General features: G+C 38.0%; 1 protein-coding gene across 1 annotated transcript; it reads right to left on the bottom strand.

The window, feature by feature from the left end:
- Positions 1-14,979: 14,979 nt before the first annotated feature.
- LOC117294971 lies at positions 14,980-19,047 on the bottom strand. Its single transcript, XM_033777527.1, has 3 exons — positions 18,943-19,047; positions 16,560-17,048; positions 14,980-15,932 (listed from the first exon to the last, which is right to left on the bottom strand). The coding sequence occupies exons 2-3, from the start codon at positions 16,895-16,897 to the stop codon at positions 15,404-15,406; spliced, it is 867 nt and encodes a 288-aa protein (XP_033633418.1). The 5' UTR covers positions 16,898-17,048; positions 18,943-19,047; the 3' UTR covers positions 14,980-15,403.
- Between the last annotated feature and the right edge of the window lie 298 nt (positions 19,048-19,345).

Genomic DNA, 19,345 nt, shown 5'->3' with positions numbered 1-19,345 from the left:
AGTGTGGACACGTTTGGTAATTACTCCAAATTTATATTGGCATTATATACTTATTTGGATAACGAGCAACGGGGAGCTGTTGATAAAATCATTATGAGAAACGACTCTCTCGTTTTTGATTTCTCACTAAAACAATAATCCTTGAATCTGAGACAGACTTTGGAGCCCGAAGCCTTTCTCAAGCATCTGAGAGAACACACATCTGTCAACAACGGTGTTTTTTCTTCCATTTGTTCGTTTGTCAATTGAGCCCAAATGTTAACAGATTTGTTATTTTGATTCATTTTTTGGATACATCAAGTGAGAGAATACTGTTCTTTGACAATTATTAACACACTTATTCTCTAAATGCAAAAGAGTGAAGGCGCTCTTTGAAGTGCCATAATATGAAGGACAACTCTTTTTCGAGTGGTCTTCCACTCTTTTAGATTGAAGTTTGCATCTTTTTGAGTGATTTTTCACTCTGTCCTGGAGTGAAACCCCTCAAAAAGAGTGAAATAACCACCACTCATTTGAAAGAGCCATAATGAGGGACAACTCGAAATGTAAAGAGTGGTGTTTTCACTCTTATTACATTGAGAGAGTATCCAGTGCATAATAAAATACTTCTTGGACCAGTATACCAAATTCTTTTTGGTTGAGGGCAGATTGAAACAGTAAATTCTATTTTTTAAACTTGAATACTAACAAAAATAGTATAATTCCGTCAGTGACACTTGTTCGAAAGAAAATATAAACACATCGTTAAATCTACTTCCACAAAAAGTATATTATTTAAAATAGTTATTTGAAATTTTTAATATCCAGGAAGTAGAACTCAATTATGATCAGAAATAATAACCCTTAGCTATGAAAGTCCAGTTAGTTTTCATATTGTGTGTAAAGGCAGTAGACACTATTGGCAATTACTCAAAATAGTTATTAGCATACAACCTCACTTGGTAACGAGTAATGGGGAAAGGTTGATAATATAAAACATTGTGAGAAACGGCTCCCTCTGAAGTAACGGAGTTTTCGAGAAGGAAAGAAATTCCACGAATTTGATTTCGAGACCTCAGAATTAGATTTTGAGGTGCCGAAATCAAGCATGAAAGCATACAACTTCGTGTGACAAGGGTGTTTTTTCTTTCGTTATTATCTCGCAACTTCGACGACCGATTGAGCTCAAATTTTCACAGGTTTGTTATTTTATGCATATGTTGAGATACACCAAGTGAGAAGACTGGTCTTTGTCAATTTGTCTCACAGTGTCTTTAACAATCTTAATCATGCTAAATTCCAAATTGAAATATTATTTTAATGTCTACAACTAATGTCATTTTGACTCCACACAAGTTTCAGTAAATAGTTTGCTAATTAATGATACACTTTAGTTAAACCTTTGTACAAAAAAATGCAGTCAATCATGTTTTAGGTTTTTAGTTTAGTAAATAGTTTGCCGATAAACTTTACTTCAACTAAACTTGCAGTAAAAATGCAATCAATCATTATTTTAAATAATATTATTTTAATTTCTAAAACTTATGTAACTTTGACTTCACAAAAGTTTCAGTAAATAGTTTAGAAAATTTTGTGTACAACAAATGCAGTCAATCATCTTCTGGGTTTTACTGACATGAGCTGTGGCCGTGAAATCAATGACTCCAAAAAAGTCTCAGTTAATGTAAAACTTCAACTAAATTTGTACAAAAATGCGATCAATCATGTTTTGGGCTGTGGCATGAAATCAATGACTCCGCAAACGTTTCAGTAAATACTATATGCCATTATAGTTTGCTGATAAACTTAACTAAATATGTATAAATTCAACTAAATTTGTACACACACAAAATCCAATCATTCTGACATGAGCTGCTGTGACCATATCAATGACTCCACAAAAGTTTCAGTAAATATTTCCTGATAAACTTCAACTAAATTTGTACAAAAATGCAATCAATCATCATGATTTGGGTTTTTACCGACATGAGCTGTAGCCGTGAAATCAATGCTTCTATAAGCAAAGTCTCCCTTCACTGACGAGCATCCTTATAACCAATCGATATGTCAAATGTTTGTCTAAGGAGATGTGACGGGGCAGGGTGCTGTTTTCACACGGTTTTGGTATTCAGAAATAATTAAACGTTTGGTAGGTGTAATGAAAAATGGATCAATGTTTTGGCTTGCCTACACACAAGTTAAATAATTTGACCAATTAAGTACAAATTAAAAGACCCATTATGTAGTAATTGACGGGGAACGTAAATGGTCGAGCGGCGAAAATAATAAATAATAAGTAAGACTTACAAAGCGCAAGTACTGCCGACCGAAGATGCTCATTTTGGAGCCTACGATGCATAGACAACTGTTTGATAAAAGGCATCTACAAGTAGGATCTGGGTTTAATAAACAATAAAGAAGTAAGAAATGTATTGATTGCGTTAATAGATTAAAAGCTCATGATATTCATGAAATATGTTTTTTTTTACAGGGACAGAGAACAGAGTATTTACAAGTAAAGGCCAATTTGTAATTTCCATCGTGCTAATAAAACCATGATTGTACTGCAACTACGATATCCTTCATCATGGACAAATTCAACTCACTATATTTGTCATTGAATTCCTATTTTATAGGAATAAAATATACTAATAACTATTATTTTTGTACATCCTCAGGAGATATTTTGGGGCCGAAGTTCGTCCAGTGGCTGCATGGATCGTTCGTAAATTAATTATAACAGACACTCTTTTCACACCTTTAACTCATGGGTTTCAAGGAGATAGTTTGGGGACGAGGTGGCTGGATCGAAACTGCCTTCTTTCCCTGACGACTGGTTTCCTTTCGTTATAGTTTTTTTTTCCTTGTCTTGACAAACAATTCCCTCGGCGATGTTTACGTCTACTGTGACGTCACCCTCGTCAAACCTCTCGTTTACCTTTCGATCGTCGCCGCTTTGTAGATCTTTTCTTTCTGTGTCCCTCAAGGCTCGATACTTGGCCAACTTGTGTTGTTGCTGCTCCAAGTTCTGCTTGCGCCATTTGATTCGACGGTTCTGGAACCACACTTTAACCTTGAAAGAAAAAAAAGTATGTGTTAAAGGCAGTGGACACTATTGGTAATTACTCAAAATAATTGTTTGCATAAAACCTTACTTGGTAACGAGAATGGGGAGCTGTTGATAGTACAAAACATTGTGAGAAACGGTTCCCTCTGAAGTAACGTTGTTTTCGAGAAAGAAGTAATTTTCCATGAATTTTATTTTGGGACCTCAGAATTAGATTTTGAGGTCTCGAAATCAAGCATCTGAAAGCACACAACTTCGTGTAACAAGGGTGTTTTTTCCTTTCAACATTATCTCGCAAATTCGACGACCAACCGAGCTAAAATGTCCACAGGTTTGTTATTTTATGCATATGTTGAGATACACCAAGACTGATCTTTGACCATTACCAATAGTAATTTCATTGTTCTCTTGCAACTTAAATGACCAATATTGAGTCCAAATTTTGAAGCTTTTGGGCGTTAGCGTGTCTGGCATGATGGCCTATAAAGGCTTTTCTTGCTACAGAACTACATGTAGTCTATATAAACGCTGTAATACTTGTTGATACATCGTCACTCAGTTGACGTATTATGCCCTTCTATACGGGCTCGTGTCCATAGTACATGCGACATCGGTGGGGCATGAGTTAACTGCAGTGCCAATTGTAATTAAAAAGATTCTTAATTGTCTAACTGGTGAGAGGGTGTGGGTCCAAACGTGACCACGCATCACACCCCTTTACCAAGTATGGGTAATTTCCAACACAAGAACGGGTAAGCGAAGCGCAAAGCCTTTACGGCATGGGGTCTGGGTCCGCTGTGGGCCCGGCGGTTTATTGTTTACATCAAATGCTCTCTGTGACACCTCAGAGGCGTTTCACGTTATTGTTTTCACCCAGTTGAGCTTTGCTTTATTTCCCTTTTATTACAACTTGTTTGGTTAATATTCTTAGGGGAGAATTAGTCGCCTATATAAGGGGCCGCACGATACACACAGCATTCTAGCCAGGATGTTAAAACTACTAGAAAAACGAGTGTGGGTTCCGGGCCCGTTTTAGGGCCCCATGAATTTTGCTCTCTGGTTTTGGTGCAATTAACACATTATTTATGCCAAATTTGTAAATGTGCTTTATTTGCCTTAACCAAATTTGCTATTTTTAGGGAGAATTGGTTGGCTAATAAGGGGAACATGTTTGCCGTTTAGCGTAAGGCATATCTTTACGAGAAGAATGTGCGAACGCAAAGCCTTTACGGCTTCGGCTCCTGGCCGTCATTAGAATATTTAGATGCATTTTACTCACTACTTTTTGCCCAGTTTGTTTAAGATTTTGAATCTTTGCCAGTTTTGTACTGTGGACCCATCATGTTACAGAAAATATGATATACAAATGGTCTGCTTAGCAGAAATGAGCAGGATACCCGTCACCACTTGTACATGTGACATAGTACTTTAGCTGGTAACAGTATTCTGTTAAGCATTTGGTGCTTAGCCGCTTTTTGTGCTTAGGCAGCTCTATGAAATTGGGGCCAAATCCTTACCTGTGATTCAGACAGATCCAGCTGTGATGCCAGGTACAACCTCTCCGTGCCGACCATATACTGCTGCCGGGAGAATTCATTCTCTAGACGGTCGAGTTGGTCCTGCGTGAAGATGGTTCGGACCCGTTTCGGTTTGGTCTGTTCGTGGATACCATCATCGCTCCAATCGAGTCGAGTTGACCGTTTCAATCCGGAGTCATGTCGACCTACATTCAGAAAGGATATTATTTTTGTTTATTTATTTATTTATTTTAAATCTTGAGACAAACACAAAGGGCAGAAGTTGTACAGGGGCTGTCAAGGTTAAAACAAAAGTATAAAAACTGTCATCAAAAGATGTATAAAACCAGACCCCTGCCAACAATAAAAATATAATTATACAATATAACAAGGAGATTGCACTGAAACATTTAAAAATCACTCAAGAAAACATTAAAACACAAGCAAATCCAGATTATTGAGAGGGACAAAAATGCACTCACAACAAAACACCGTAGCAATAGGAGGGAGGGACAACAATTTTAAAAATAAAAACCATAGAATGGACTAAAAACCCTCCAAACCAAAATAAATTAATGAGCTTTCAGGTACTATTTAGTGTTAGTGTTAGAGAAGCCAACCTATAGCATAAGATCACCCAGATCCGAATTTCTTGTTAAAGGACCCTGGACACTTACTAGGGGCCTATGTTGGTAATTACTCAAAATATTTTTTTTGTTCGCATAAAAATTTCATTGATACCGAGAACTAAGCGGTTGATAGTATGAAACATTGTGAGAAATGACTACCTCTGAAGTATATTACGTAGATTTTGAGGAAAGAGGTAATTTCTCAATCAATAACAAACTACTTCAGCTGAAGCCTTTTATTTTAATAGGCATCTGAAAGCACACACTTGTGCACTAATTGTCTGTTATTTTTCATTATTCTCTTGCAACTTCGATGAGTAATTTTATGAGTCCAATTTTGTTTATTGTGAGCAATCCTCAAGTCCAAAATTTCCTTTCCCTTCGTTGTTTTTATTGTTGGTTGTGCAATTTTTGTAATGGTCTTGTTTTATAAAAGTATTATTTTTTTCAATGGTTCGACTGGGCAGCAATGGAAAAAAAGCTTTCATGTTGAGCTGATTTTTAAATGATAAGATTAACTCCAGATTGGTATTTTTGAATTGCCCTCGTTGTTGTATCGTTGTTGTAACATTTAAGTCTTCATGGAAGAAAAGATTGTAGCTGTTATAATAAAGACTGGTTCAAGTTTGGAATGATTTCGTCTGAAAAATAAGCTCCTTTTCAGCTTAAAATGAAAAAATGAATAAAAATCACGTGTTTTGTCCGCCAAACCATTCTTTCAAAGAGCCATAATGGCGGACAACTCTTTAGGCGTGTGTAAGTTATACCTGTCAGGAAAGTTACCCGGACTGTTCGCACTGGACTTGAAATGTGTAAGCTATACCCATAGGCTCGGTTAGTTTGCGAACACGGCTTAAGACGGATACTTTCAACTCGATTTAGAGTATGAAGTTCGTTCCAAAGTGCACGCAAAAAGAGTGACACAGACTGACTTTCACTCTACAAAGAGCAAAACTGTCACCACTCGGACAAGAGTCGGAGTGAATTGTTCAATTCAAATATTTTAGTGAGAAATTATTTCTTTCTCAAAAGCTATGTTACTTCAGAGTGAGCTGTTTCTTACAATAATTTATACTATACCAACAGCTCTCCATTGCTTGTTAGCAAGTAAGTGGTGAGTAATTACCAATGGTCATCAGTGCTTTTATGAGAGAGAACACCTCGACCTAAGCCGACTTTGTTGCAATATCACACATTATCAATCAAGATATCTGCCACCCTCTTTAATTCGTTTAAACCATCTTTAAAACTACTTCAGTACTTTCTATTTGCTCTTCAGATTTCTTGTCCAAACTGTTTCTATAAACATGATTAATTCGATAGCCTGAGAGGAAACACTTTGTTCACACGGTCAGTACATTTCACACCCTTCTCACAAGGGGGTTGATACTTCCACTGTCTCCTCTAGACCCCAGTGGGACCGTCTTCGCACCTGGGCATTGTCACATAAGACAGTCTGAATAAGAGGGGTTGAAATCTTAAAGGATTCCCTAATGTGCTGCCATCCCCTACTCTTTCAATGTATTCTTTGGACGTAATTGAATACAAACAACGTTATTCACAATAATGACAGGGTAAGGCTAGCACTGTATATCTATTTCGGTATAATAATCAATAGGGGTACAAAACGACTCGAAGTGGCCCAGGCGGAGTCTTCGCTCCAATTGAATTGTAATTAACAAAGTTAATGAAGTACCTGGTCTCTCGGGACGGCGAGGGTGGTAGTGACAGGGGTAATTTATCTTGACTAACGTCAACTTATAAAGATGGACTGATCTCTGACCAATCTAATTGTGACTGAGTAAAACCATGCATAGAGCAAGCTCTGGTCCTTGCTCTGGCAAAAAACATGCGAGTCATAACACAGGTGCAGAATTAAACTTCTGTTTTGCACTCGACGATTGACACAACAAAATTAATTTAACATTTCTATTGAAACTGAATGGGGCAACATTTTCAGGCAATATCGATTCAAAGTGTATGTGGCGATTCTCAAGAGGAAAACAAATGACATTGATTGTATTCAACCGTTCACAATATTCTGTAGTGTGGAGAAGTTCAGCATATAGTTTACCATTTTATGTTTGCTCGTCCAACCTACTCTTATTCAGGCACTCTTTATATAGCCTACCTTTCAAAATCATACAGAAATTTCATTATTATGCTGTATAATTAAAGTATATTTTATTTTCCTTAGGACTTCTGAAACAGAATACTGTACCATTAGTGTATTTTAAATTAGACTGTTTCAAATCAAATTTCCTTAGAAAAAGCGGGACTATTCGTCACTGTGCATTTTGTTTTCAATTTTATAGACCCTAGAAAGTTACCATTGCATAATTACCTAGTCCTTGTCGGCAGCTTTCAGCTGTTCCATATGAACCGAGAAACTTGAACTCTTCATTAGTCCCTTTGATGAAGGTGCTCTCTTTCACAATCTCTCCTTTCAATATGGATCTCCGAGCCGTTTGATCATCACCACCAGACAGAGGAGAGAGGCAACCGGGCACAAACGCGATATGACCGGCCGGCAACTTGGGTGAGAACACGGTCGCGTGTCGCCTGTTCGGTATCTTCTCAACACCATCAAAACGAGTCTCATGAGATGATACTTCATTCACTGCATCTTCGAGGTTGTGTTTCTCCTTTGAATTGTTCACCTCAGCCTCCCGAAGACCTAAGATGGCATCAATGGTGAAGGAAGATGTTCTTTTTTCATCACTGCAGCGCGGATGTCGTCTCTTTGATGACGATGCGGAGAGAGGATACAGATAGCGGGCTTGGCTGATAACCATGGGGCCGTAGGAGAGTGGTAGACCGGTGCTGGTATGCCAGACACTCGGTGAAGAGAACGGAAACAAAGTTGGGTACGACTCTGGACTCATCATTGTGAAAAGTACCAAATTTGCTATTTCCAAAATACTTCGCTGTGCAAGGGCCAGACTTTTCTCAGCTCAGAGTTTGTTTAAAGTGGATTTCAATGTCATGAGATGCCGAATGGAACACCGGACACTTTTAATACTCCTTGAAGTTCCACCAACTCATCGCTTTTGATAAATGGTGTTTTCGGGGTGGTGACGGGTTGTGTGAGGCTTAGCGCCAGTAACGCCTCCGTATTTAAGTGGTTTTCAACGGGTGACGTGAATGACAGTGGAGCTGTAATCATCTGTCTGAAACCCCCTAATCCCATCAACTTGTTCTATTTACATTCTCACTGGGAGGAAAAAATCGAACTCGGTACACACATTGAAAAACGGGAGGATGATGGACCATTAATTATTCATTCAGCATTATGAGAGGCTGAATAAACGAAGTTGATGGATGAGGCAGTGTGTGTGTTAGGCCTACACCAGCCTTGGGTAGTCTTCATTGGACGGTTGGATTTATAACACAACACACAACAAATTTTTTCTATTGGCAGAATATTTTGGTTCATTATGGCGTTATCGAAACAACGAATTTGGCTTGTGCTCCGGCTTGGGCGGTTCCAATTCCATCAGTTATTTTGACAATGGGGAGTTGTGCTAGCCCTCTTGCCCCCCCCCTCCCCCCCCCACGCCAAATGGATCGAAACATTGCTTAAATTGATGGTTAGATAGCCCCACCCAAATTATGGCTATGCCCTCCCATGTAAATGTCCAGTTATGACGTCCTGCTTTAATATGCTCATTGACAGAATTCCGAAATTGGATTCCATTGACATATTTTAAAAACTGAGACAATTTTATGATTTTCATTTGAAAGTATTGAAGTGTGTCTTTTTAAATTAAGGATCTGGAATTAAAAGTACACAACGTTGATAGCATTAACGACAATGACAACAGCAATGACAACAGCATTGACAATGACAGAACGACAGTGACTTTGACATGGGGCAGACATTAGCATGCAGTAGTAGTAGTGCTAGAAAATTGCACGAACATTGGACGCTTGTTAAACAACAAATCAACCACGCTGAACACATATCGACAACAACAGCGATCACAAAATATTATCGATTTACAGAACATAAATTAACGAAAATTGTTGCCTGACCTACTTTTTTGACCTGGTATAAATGTTCAATAATAATTTTCCGTAACTTTGACTTCCCTAAACCGTAGCTAACCCGTACAGTCTTATAGGCAATTTTGTTACTATGGCATATCTCTCTCCATCTCCTAGACTCCTATGTCACCCAAAAGCAACTTGTTTGGACTTGGGTATATATAAGATCAGTCCTGTGGTATGCAAGTTTGCCTACTTGTTGTTTAGAACTACTGGCCCAGATCCGAAACGGCGACTTCGGCTTGAGTTACGGCTAGATCACTGCGTCTGCAAGTGATGAAGAATAGCCAGACGCGCGCGATCTAGTCGTATCTCAAGCCGAACTCACCGTTTCGGACACGGCCTTAGTGAGGGTGGGCTACACAGTGAGTGCACACAATATGAGCATGCCCACCAGTCTGCACACTTTTCCTATATTTAATGGGAGGTTCCATCGGGAACCCAACCCCCATCTGCCGAATGACGTCTTCTTTACCGACCTGGTTCTTGTTTTGAAAGATCGAAAAGCTTTCATTTTCAATCGCTGGAATTAATTTCAAGGTATTTGTTTCCCCATTATTGATTGACGTTCAGTTGTTATGACAACAATAGCTTTAGTTCGCGCTCATTGTATCCAACTAATTTTGCCACAATAACTCAATGGTCTTCGTCAAATTATTATTTTTTCAAGACTCTGACAATAAATCGATTTCAAACCATTGAACATACTTCCGTCTGGCAAGATAACCGTGTTTTCATTCATGCCCCAGTTAATACCATACAGATTAAATTAGTTTCGAATTGGTTTTGAAATCAAATAATGCCTTATTTCGTAACACACTTTACCAAAACAAACAATTATCCGACGCTGACACGATCGAGCGGCAGCCGTTAGTGAACAAACAAACGTCTTAAACAGCCTGAAATCACTGACTGTGTGATAAGAGGAAGCCTCAAATATTATTTTGATTTGTCCTTTCATCCGAATTGTGTCCATAGTGGGCAGATTAGGCGATTAGTTTCCGGGCGGTTACCGAGCGTGACACGGACAAGTAACCGGGGGATTACGCACTGGAAGCACGGCCTGACTGTGGACCCATTTTCAGGTCCCATGCTAGCCTCACGGTGCAGTGCGTTAGCGACACAAGGCAAAACCATACCCCTCAATGTTCACTTTCCTTTCTTACTTTAACTGATAGCGGGAACTGCAAGTGAAGCATGAGATTTGACACGATTTCTCCGAGGTAGGGTGTCAGCTATTGTGACGTCAATGAAAGGAGTCTAATTTCCTTTGGTTGGGTGAGGCGTATGTACTAACTTTCAATTATTATCTTAACTGCGTTTCAATTACTATTTTAATATGATTAGTATATACAAGTTTCCTGTTTAATTAGTAACGGCATATTAGCATGTAATCTTTTGAGGTAGATCTGCAATACATGAGCTTGTTGTGATTACACGTTTAAGAGTGGCTCGAAAGGTTCGTAAAGTTTCAGGCGAGTGGCCCGATGAACATTTCAGGTTCATGCGACCGCGACCAAAACGCCAATATTGAGCCCCAGCTCAAAACAAAGAACAAACACACAAACACACACAACATGAACCCCCCCACACAAAAAAACCCACAACAAAACATTCTTAATAAAATCATGTTTAACCAAACATTATTATTGATAAAGTTCAGCTCTTTAGTTATTTGTTTTAAATGCAATTCCTGTTTTCTGTTGCACGAGTCCGGTCATGAATGAACTTGCATTGTGAACATTGTTTTAAACCTTTAAACGAAACACGGTAATTCCTAGTTTATGCCGAAACATTCGGAAGTACATTATTATTGTTACAAAATCAACTAAAAGTTAGAAAGTTGTTATAAGGAAAGTTTTAAAGGTACGAATATATAACTTGTCTTAACTTGGGATGGGTTCAATGCGTCTTACATATATTGATACGGAGCTTAACTCGTCCTAAGTCCTAAGATTAATCTCAAGTTATGAACAGTTTGGTGAAATCGACGGCTGTTTTTTGACAATTACCAAATGTGCCTAGTGCCTTTAAATTCTTAGTCTTAGATAGTAGATACGAGATCATTTGTTTAGCAAGAGCCAATATTTTCACAAATCATAACTTCACACAGTGCAACATCTGTGTGGTGGGAATGTTGACACTAGCGCGTAAGTCTCACACGGTATAGATGGTTCCCCCAAGTTCACGGAGGTAAACTGGCAAGTAGACTGGTCCCCTGTCTTTATCCACAATGATAAAGAAAGGTACTTGCTTTTCAGAACCAGTGATTTTATTGGATACAATAGTTTATTTGGGTGAACGTGCAGTGACGTATGCTTTCCATATCTGTGTTCTGATTGGTCGGGATGATGTGGGTGCGGCTGACAAACATCGCCTCGGACCAATCAAAACACAGATATGGAAAGCTTTCTTTCGGTTGCCTGCATGCAGTCATTCACGAGCCTCGAAGTGTGACGTCAGATGTTCAGGCTAGCGTGTGACTGAGCCTGAACCATGGAGGTAGAAATCCCCCTACCTCCATTCCTGAACTGAACGTTCTCAAGAGCATTTCAAAAGTCTCATTAATTAACCAGCATTTACAAGCACACTAGCACACAGCAAACACAGATTTGCCACAACGCTTCTCAATGTGAGCACAAAATCCTTTAGGACTATCTTCACTATCTATTTCATTTCATTTCATTTCATTTTATTTGCCAGCAAACATGAAAAAAAACACATACATGTATTAAAAAATTGCACATCAAAGATTTACAAGAAAAAGCAATACAATGGTTATAAAAAGAGAACAACAAAAAAATATGTAAAAACACAAGCAAATTACTGAGAAACCTAAGGTAGTATTTTTGTGAATCTTGTATCATTTCTCGAACATGCAAGAAATTACTAATAACCTGTTGAGCTTTACACAAACATCCTCCTTTCCATTCTATTAATTCCACCCTTTGTGTTTCAAGGCACCTTTGGTAATTGTCAAAGACCAGTATCCCAATAGTTGCATACAATATCAAATCTTGACAAATTTGGACTCAATATCGGTCATTGAAGTTGCCAAAATACCCTTTAACCTTCCTGCTTTCAGATGCCTAAAAAGGCTTCATGAGTCTTTTGAGTCAGAAATTACCTCTTTCTCAAAAACCACGTTACTTCATAGGGAGCCGTTTCTAACAATGTTGCATAGTAAGAACAACATTATCGGGAAAACATCAAACATTTTATTGTGATAAATATCGATATCTATAAGAATCCAAACCCTGTTAAATACGTACAACGATGTATTTGTACAAAAACATAAAGTCAACATGAATTGCTACCTTGCGTAGGCCGTGTTTTATTTATATCATCGTTATTACGCTCTTTCAGTAAATACATCGTTATAATACAAACATAAAGTCAACATGACTTGCATACCTTGCGTACTTATTGTGTGTTATCATAAGTCCACAATAATGTTGTTTCAGAAATCAGCATCATTGATGTGTAGGTTCATAGTTTCTATAATTCATCCGGAAATCATTTTATAAAACGGTGTAACACATAAAAGTTGAAAGTTGATTCAAGAGATTAAGTTAAGAAAACACACGGAATGGAATCTTCACTGCTAAATTGGTGTCATACTTCCTACTTTCGGTATAGTCTGCTTTACTCATGAGGCAGAACAGGGGAAACTTCGTGATAAAAACCGAAACAGAAAACATTGCCATTGCAAATTGCGTTTTCCTTTTTCTTTTTAGGGAATTTCCAGTTAGTATCTGACGAATTGCTTATAATAAAAGTAAAGTGATCTCCATTGCAAAAACAGGCCTAGAATTACACAGATTCTACGAAGGACATTACTTAAAGTCACCTGGAAGTGGTATTTTTTCAAAATAAAGCTTTTGCACTAATATATGTGTTTTGATGATTGGAATGTGAATAAACAGTTAACTAAGGTTTTAAAAAATCAGTTCTTATGTTATTTATAAATTTAAGAGTAGACCCCGACCCGAGAGGGCGCTGTTCGTCACGTCAATCGAGGCAGACTTTGCCTGTAATGCGTAGAGTAAACACAATTGCAAAGTACATGTACGGACCAAGTCGTGATTTTGTACGTTTCAAAAGAATTTTTATTTTGTTTCCCCCGGCAATGCCGACCAGGTGTATTGCTGCTGAATGCAGAAAAACACTTTTTGAAATGTACCAACTCACGACTTGGACGTACATGCACGCATTGCAGGCAAAGTCTGCCTCGATTGACGTCACAAAAGGGGTAGGCGGAGTCAGCCCCCCAAACAACTTTATATATTTTTTAAACATATAAATCGTGACAAACAATTACTAAAAAAATTGTTTTATTGTTCGTAATCATATACTCTTATGTTTGAAAGAAAACAAAAATCTATTTCCAGGTGACTTTAAGTTGTTCTGGGCTAAATTACTTTTAGGAGAAGCAAATATTACTTTCTCATTTCTGCTAAGCATAACTAAGAAGGGCACCTCTCGCAAATTGAACGTGTAACATATTATTGAGCATAATTTTGTTGTGCTTATATTACTGCTTTTTGTACTTAAGAAGCTCCTCAATATGTGTGTGTTTTCAGGTGCCCAATAAAAGGCTTCAGGCCTGAAGTATTCTAAAATTTGAGTGAGACATTACCTTTTCCCCTTTGTATGTTACTTCACAGGGAGCCGTTTCTCATAATGTTGTTTACTATCAACAGCTCTCCATTGCTATTTTTTTTTAAGTAACTATACCAATAGTGCCCAGTGCCTTTAGCAAAAAGCAATGGCTCTATATCCTTAGAACAAAATTCCCACTACGTTTGGGTTTTAAGAGTTTCCTCCTCCCTGATGCCCCGCCCACTTGTGCATGACGTCATGGGTTGGTGACGCGAAAGAGATGAGAATATACAGAGATTACAATGAACCAAGTTTTCTAGTAATGTGGGAAATTCTACACATGTAGCGGTGTGAAGCTATCAATACTTAATTGTTATTTACACTGTTATTGAACCCGGCTGTTTTCATAACGCATTACTTTGTAAATAATTGCGAAAATTAAAAAAGGAGTTGATGGAATCAATTAAGGTGCTCAATAAACAAGTTCACAAGGTTCTAATTGATTACAGTAAACTCAATGTCATTTTGGATCCGTACTTTACTTATTAAGTGGAGCACATAATACTCTGATTATTTGATTATTTGTGGCTATTTTTCCTCCTACATTTAAAATCCTAAAGCAATAAAACAATGTTTAAAACGTAGACGTCTTGAAAGGAAAGGCACTACATTTCTCAAGCATTGTTTAGTATTTATACAGCTCAGTTATTTCTTGACATGATATGTTATTCTCCATGTTATGATATGACTTATGCAGTACGTTTTACTATGTACAGTTTGAGTGTTTCGTTCTAACCACCGAGAGTGAATGGGAGCTGGCAAATTTATGTTAATGCACTGGACACCTTCGGTAGTTGTCAAAGACCAGTATTCTTACTTGGTGTATCCCAAAATTTGCATAAAATAACAAACCTGTGAAAATTTGGGCTTAATCGGTCATTGAATTTGCAAGAGATTAATGAAGGAAAAAACACTCTTGTTGCACAAATTTGCGTGCTTTCATATTGCCTAGCAAAAAGCGTCAGGCCTGAGGTGTTAAAATATTAATTGCGTGAGAACTTACATCTATCTCAAAAACTACGTTACTTCAGAGAGAGCCGTTTCTTACAATGTTTTAAACTATCAAAAGCTCCCCGTTGCTCGTTACTATGCTAAACAAACAATTATTGTAGTAGCTACCAATAGTGTCCAGTGCCTTTATTCGGCATTCCACCTGTTGTGATATGGAACTATGCAGTATGATTTACCTATGTACAGATTAGAGCGTTTTGTTCTAACCACCGAGAGTGAATGGGAGCATAGGCAAGTTTGTGTTGTACTTAAGCTATACTTTCATGCCTAAATTCAATCTGCAAAAAATAGACAATGGCTTGACGTTTCAACCCAACACAGTTTTTCTCGAAAGCTTTTTCGAAGGGATATTTATCCTTCGAGACATTGATAGGATCGAAACGTCAGGCCATCAACTATTTTTTTAAAAGCTTTATACCATCGGTTCTTTTGGTTGATAAGTTGTTTGCAACAGCTAAATCTATTTTCTTATGAATTCAATCTGAAAACACTTAATTTTGATTCCACAGTTGGGTCAACTGTACCTGACCTACTCTTGCCTGCGCTAAGCGCCGTTTACCAATCGAAGCAAATTGCCCATGATCAGAGGACTTCATGTTCTGAGCCGCCTTAACACTCTGATAGAGATGAGGGTTCGATATTTTGCTCGCAATCGAGTTTGGTTTGGTTGGCACCATGTTGAGTTCTTGTCCAAGCATGTAAGCGTCTACTTGACCCTTCTGAGTAAATGTCTTATTCTGGGTCAATCGAATGTCTGCATGAATGTCATCGTCTGAGTGTGCGGTGGTGTTCGGGACACGTTCGGCTGGAGGTCGGATTTGTATTACTCTCTGGTTTGTGGTGATAAAGGCTGGGTAGGAGTGGGATGGGACCATGCATAGATTGGGTGCTGATACTGAGTGCCGTTTGTGCAGTAAGACTGTGTCACCAGGAGCCTCTTGTCTGGGTTGTGATGTTGGAGTTGGTCTTCTTCTTACATTCATAGAACGTCTTTTACTACGGCTGAAACTCGGCATCAAACTGGCAAAGAAAAATGAGAAAAATACGGGTTTTTTTCACAGAGCTAAGGAAAGTAGGCCCTACTGATTATACGGTGCTAGCACACAGTCATCGGTGGGTGTATAGGCATATGGGTACCAAAGTTAATATTCTTTATCCCTGATGAAAGTTTCAATCTATTAATATCAGTCATTTAATGTAGTTTTTAGATAGGGCTATGTTGTCTCTATGTGGTCTACTGTGAGAATAGTCTGGTGCACCTTAACCGCCAAGATCATTAGCAAACTGTTTTGAGATGGGACTCCAGCCACGATTGCTAATTTGGGATTTAAGGTTCGATGAGTCGTTTTCTGGCAATGAGTTTAAATGTTACCAAAAGACTTATAGTTTTCAGAAGTTGTAATATATCAGAAAGTAAATTGAAGAACAATTCATTAGGGTTTTGAACCAATTAAAATATTTATCATCATAATAATAATGATGATAAATATTATAACTTATTATAATTTTAAGATATCCCTAAGCTTTGTTTATACATTGTGACAATATTATCTCTTATGGAATGTTTTACCCATCTGGAAAACGATCTGCACTTTATGCTTTATTTCGTTAGGAAATAAAACCCCCAAGTAAAGAAAGTTGACATACTCGTTTATCTTCATGAAGCAGCAGAGACCAATGATAATAAAAGAAACAATTCCGGTGGCCACACAAAGAGGTATGATCACCTGAAGATCAATGCTAGGCTCTCGAGGCACCCACGAAGATACACTAGCAGTGGGTTCCGAAACCCCAGAAGTAGTGTTGCTTGTGGTATTAAACAATCCGGACGTAGTGTTGATTATTGGTGTAGTATTATAGGAGGAGAAATCCGGCTGCTCCGAAAGTGTAGTTCCAGACATGTATTCCGAAGTTTGGTTCATGCTGGTGGAATTTGAAACATCATTTCTTTTCACCCGAGTTGAATCTGTTGTTTCAGCAGCCATGTTTGTTGATGTGTTCTGGTCTACATGTAGCTAACGAGTTTGGGTCCTTGCCATTTTCTGTTCCCGGATGCTCTTGCAACACCTTTCTTGAGATGTTCTCATTGAAACATTTGCTGATAGATGGGAGTAGTATTACCTAACATTCTGGAGGCTAGGGTGGGGGAGAAAACAGTTGCATGGTGATGATCTTGCATTATGCATTGATATTTGAGTACAGCAAAGTTGGCTTGACATGGAATGAAAGAGATTTAAAGGCACTGGACACCTTTGGGTTGTCAAAGACCAGTATTCTCACTTGGTGTATCCCAACATGAATAACAAAAACTGTGAAAATTCGGACTCAACTGGTCATCGAAGTTACAAGAGAATAATGAAAGAAAGCGGACACCCATGTTGCACACAGCTGTGAGCTTTTAGATTCCTATAAAATGAAGTCTTATTTTATTCGAGTGAGAAATTACCTCTTTCCCAAACGTTCTCAGAGGGAGCCGTTTCTCACAATGTTTTTTATCAATATATTTCTATCCAATATTGTTTGTTAAAGGCAGTGGACACTATTGGTAATTGTCAAAGACTAGCCTTCACAGTCGGTGTATCCCAACATATGCATAAAATAACAGACCTGTAAAAATTTGAGCTCAATCGGTCATCGAACTTGCGAGATAATGAAAAAAAAAACACCCCTGTCACATGATGTTATGTGCGTTTAGATGGTTGATTTCGAGACCTCAAGTTCTAAATCTGAGGTCTTGAAATCAAATTCGTGGAAAATTACTTCTTTCTCGAAAACTATGGCACTTCAGAGGGAGCCGTTTCTCACGATGTTTGATACCATCAACCTCTCCCCATTACTCGTCACCAAGAAAGGTATTATGCCAATAAGTTTTCATGGAAACAATAATTTTTTAGTAAATACCGATAGTCCAGTGCCTTTAACTTTCTCTGAAAATGTCGTCATAGAGAATAGTCTGGTCCTGCCTTGATCATCCGATATCTATTGCATAATATTGTGGTCTGGTTCCGTTTCCGTTACAATATTACGGATTATATTCTTCCCGAACAATAATATCCGCTCCAGAATTTTCGGCGATATATCGAAAATGCTTTTACCTTTTGAAATGAAACTTCCACAGTTAGTTTTTGATATCTACATTCATGTCCATATATGATTTAGCACAATCGAACGGTTCCCAGATTTATGCCGGGAGATGTGACTTTTGGATTTTTATTTTACCAATGAAGAATACACGACAGCATTCACAACCACAGCATTTCCCGCGTGGAAACCATACTGTTCGCAGGTTTACATTACCTGCAGTATTTAAAAATAATTCTTAACTTCTGATTGCAAAATGTATGGACTGCTATATAGTTAACAAAAGTATGATTTCGGTAAAAAAAAAAAAAAAAAAATGCACAGTAGTTTTCCTACGCAAACAAATATTTGGACGAAATCGCTCCCTGATACTTTGCCATTAAGTCCCGTCATCATTCTGACGAGTGCTACGCCGGAGTCGCTAACCCAAAACTGAGTCGCAAAAACGGCACAAAATGAACCTGCATATGTTAGCAAAGAACCCAACCAAGTTTTTGCAATAAGGAACTCAATTTTCTTAGTTGTTTTAATCATTTAATTGTTTCCATGCAACCGCTACCCATCTAGTGAGTTCCGTAATACCGGTGACTTTATGGAGGACCAAAAGTGGACAACCCATTGGTTCGGTCTGTATTGTTCATTCAAATGTTATGCTAGTAGAAATTTTGATATTTTGGTTTAAACCGAAACGTTCATCATTCTAATATTCTGCTAGTAGAAACTTTGAAATGTTGTTAGGTTTGGGCTGAAATTTGTTTTGCTTTATGGTAAAAAAAATAGAATTGGGTTTGGTCTGAACGTTCTTTCCTATGTTGTGCTAGTAAGCCTAGACATTTTGAACTGCGTTGTTCACTTACGATGATAAAAATCCGGATTTAGGAAGGCAGAAAATGAAAAAAATTGCAGACTTGTTAGGTTTATTAGTTTGCTTATTTTTAGTTCAACTTACTGTAGTTGGAGTTATAGGAGATGTTGGTTTTGTTCCATTCCGCGTCTCTGTGGTGTTATTTATTCTTGCTTTAACTGTTTTAATCGACGGGACACGGTGTTAACACTTCGCTACCATCATCCACAATAATGAGTAAGTTCCTGGTGATGGATTCGTACTTTCAGTATCGGAATCCAACAGTTTGACCCAAATTGAAGAGTCAATAGGTGGCGTTTTCACACAATTCATGATGCAGTTGTTGTGATGGACCTATATTTCCATAGAACACCAATCAATAGTGAAAATAAAACCATGCTTGTTTTTTTACCGCAGCAATTGATAGGTAAGGTACGGAAGCACACTGCCGCCACATGAATAAAAAACAAACTCTCTTATCGTGTACGTACACAATAAGTAAAAAGTA

The sequence above is a fragment of the Asterias rubens genome, chromosome 9, assembly GCF_902459465.1.
Source record: "Asterias rubens chromosome 9, eAstRub1.3, whole genome shotgun sequence".
NCBI lineage: Eukaryota > Metazoa > Echinodermata > Asteroidea > Forcipulatida > Asteriidae > Asterias > Asterias rubens.
This window is presented reverse-complemented; position numbering and strand designations above follow the sequence as displayed.

What these genes read in the sequence shown, in the direction of transcription:
- LOC117294971 (XM_033777527.1), bottom strand. Translation starts at nt 16,897, where the DNA reads ATGGCTGCTGAAACAACAGATTCAACTCGGGTGAAAAGAAATGATGTT. An exon ending in TGCTTCATGAAGATAAACGA is followed by an intron (nt 15,933 to 16,559) that starts GTATGTCAACTT and finishes TTTCTTTGCCAG; the next exon opens with TTTGATGCCGAGTTTCAGCC.